Here is a 2,888-nt window from a genome sequence, read left to right on the forward strand (position 1 = left end):
CAAGTATAACTATTTGGGGATATTTTAATGGGCAGATATGTCGAAATCTCCTGATAGGTTCAATTAATATGTTCTCTAAGCACTGTTTGTTAATCTGTTAAAAATTAGAGAATGACACAGCGTCTCTAGAACTTGGATGAGTGACTTTCAAAAACTCAAGGTAACACTTTAGCAAGCAAACTGTTGCTTCAATTTCTGTTTTTCTGTTCTCAGGTGAGTTTCAGCATCCTATCATTTATTTACTGCCATTTGGATGTAGTCGTCCTTCAATTGCTTCTTTGTATGATTTGCCCACTTTGCTGTTGGTTTGTTTGCCTTTCATTTGTTAATTGCTTAGAGCTCTTTGTCTATATTGATATTAGCTCTGTGTATGTCCTCTAAAATGTAAACCTTTTCCCCAAACTACTTCTGTCTATTGATGTTACAGTATCTTTTCCTAAATCCTTAAAAGTTTTGAAATTGTCAACTATGTCTATTTCGGATTTCACTTATTAGGTAAGAATGTTATCCTACCCTTGGAATGTAGAAAGCCATCTCTTTTATTAACTGGAAAGTGAAGATAAATTAAGTCTTACTTTATTTTTTCATTAAAGTTTTAATCTATTTTTATTTTATTTTTGTATGTTATTAGCTATATGTACAATTTTATTAACTTCCAGATGGAAAGCTAGTTGTGGCAACCCATTTATATAATAATGTGTCCTTCCCCACGTATGTCTCTAATGACTTGTCTCTCTATTACTCGGTAATATTACTGAGGGTAGGGACCATATTTTAAGCATCCTTGTATTCTTTTAATCTCTGAATGTATTGGTACGTGATAAATCATAATGCCTATTTGTTGAATGAAGAAACAAATTATGTCAAGATTTCAGGAAGTCACTAGTAATAACTATATTTGCAGGTAATCTTGTCCTGAACTCTGAAATAAGATGTAGAGAAGAACCTATGGAACAAAGGAACAATGTGACTGAATTTGTACTCTTGGGGCTCACTCAGAGCCTCCAGGGTCAGAAGATACTATTTGTTGTGTTCTTGCTCATCTACATTGTGACAATGGTGGGCAACCTACTCATTGTCATGACTGTGGTAGTCAGCCCAACCCTGGATGCCCCCATGTACTTCTTTCTTGGCTACTTGTCATTTATGGATGCTGTTTATTCTACTACAGTCACCCCAAATATGATTATAGACCTACTCTATGAGAAGAAAACCATTTCCTCCCAAGCTTGCATGAGCCAGCTTTTTATAGGGCACTTATTTGGTGGTGCTGAGATTTTACTCCTGGTGGTCATGGCCTATGACCGCTATGTGGCCATCTGCAAACCCTTGCATTATTTGACAATCATGAATCAACGTGTGCGTGTTCTGCTGCTTCTGTTGGCCTGGCTTGGAGGTTTTCTGCATGCTGTAGTTCAACTTCTCTTTGTCTACAACCTTCCCTTCTGTGGCCCCAATGTCATCGACCACTTCATCTGTGACATGTACCCCTTATTAAAACTTGCCTGCACTGACACCTATGTTATTGGTCTCACCGTGGTTGCCAATGATGGGGCAATCTGTGTGGTCATCTTTATGCTCTTACTCATCTCCTATGGGGTCATTCTGCACTCCCTGAAGAATCTTAGTCAGGAAGGGAAGCGCAAAGCCTTATCCACTTGTGGCTCCCACATCACTGTGGTGGTCCTCTTCTTTGTCCCTTGTATTTTTATGTATGTGAGACCTCCTTCTACCTTACCCATTGATAAATCCTTGACTGTGTTTTACACCGTTATCACCCCTATGTTGAACCCTTTAATCTATACTCTGAGAAATGGAGAGATGAAAAATGCCATGAAAAAGCTCTGGACCAGAAAAAGAAAATGAGGCAGCAGAGAAATGTACCGCCTGTTTTCAATGAAGAATTGCTCCTTCCAGGAAAGCCATGTGTGATTATTTAATTATAGTAAATTTTTCCTCAGGTTTAATAACTTGGACATTATGAAAAATATTTATGTGAAAACTTTGAATGATTTAAATATATTTTTAAGATTTTCATAATTTCTTAGGAAAATATATGTTCAGTTTTTGTGCATAAAAAGTCTCTTGAAAAGTATAGACTTATGTTCTATATGATGAGTTATGCTACACTTAATGCTGTAAATTAATTTTAGTTAGAAGATTTTCTCATGTTTCTCTCTTAAATAACATAATATTTTTCAGAATTAATAGTCTTCATTACAGGTTTCAGAAAAGTAAAATAAGAAATAAAAACTTGCTTCACTCCTCCCCACATAGACAGCCCATATTAATATTTGAAGTGTATATCTTATGTTTGTATCTATGAGATACTTTAAATATATAATTTTGTTCATATTGCTTAGCACGTTAAGGTTGAAGAAGAATGATGCTTCAGAGTTCTAATATTAATCATAAGGAGGCTAAGTAAATAAGACGATTCTAATGAGCAAGGCAGATATGCAGAAAAATAACTACATTGTATGTATTGTTCTGATTAGGAAATCATAGTATCTCCTCAAGTGGAACAATTTTGTTTTGATGTTACTTTTTCAAAAAGATCCATTAATCTTCCCAGATAGTTTAGAATATCTGATAAGACTTCTGCTATTTTTCAATATTCGCATCCCCTTTCTTAGCTTATAGTGTTTCATAGCCTTCTATACTGACCCAGGCCCTGCCTTTCATATGTAAAATCGCATAATCCATAATCCTTGAGCTTCAAATATGCAATACAGAAGTCCACAACAGATATTTTGGGTGATGTTGTTAAGAAATTCTATTCTTCCCTCTCTTATTAATGGATTGAAGATTATTAGGTAATAAAGAGGCCCGAATACGTTGTTTTATTTAACAGAGACCTCAATCATAAAATCCTTTCTTTCTGTGAA

At 35.3% G+C, this 2,888-nt stretch overlaps 1 protein-coding gene across 1 annotated transcript; it reads left to right on the plus strand.

Moving 5' to 3' along the window:
* Positions 1-948: 948 nt before the first annotated feature.
* LOC139040555 (olfactory receptor 4A15-like) lies at positions 949-1,866 on the plus strand. The gene has a single exon (XM_070487311.1). The coding sequence runs from the start codon at positions 949-951 to the stop codon at positions 1,864-1,866; it is 918 nt and encodes a 305-aa protein (XP_070343412.1).
* The last annotated feature ends 1,022 nt before the right edge of the window (positions 1,867-2,888 follow it).

Source organism: Equus asinus, chromosome 17, assembly GCF_041296235.1.
Source record: "Equus asinus isolate D_3611 breed Donkey chromosome 17, EquAss-T2T_v2, whole genome shotgun sequence".
Classification (NCBI taxonomy): domain Eukaryota; kingdom Metazoa; phylum Chordata; class Mammalia; order Perissodactyla; family Equidae; genus Equus; species Equus asinus.

Excerpts from the sequence above, each read along its gene's own strand:
- LOC139040555 (XM_070487311.1), top strand. The coding sequence starts at position 949 with ATGGAACAAAGGAACAATGTGACTGAATTTGTACTCTTGGGGCTCACT.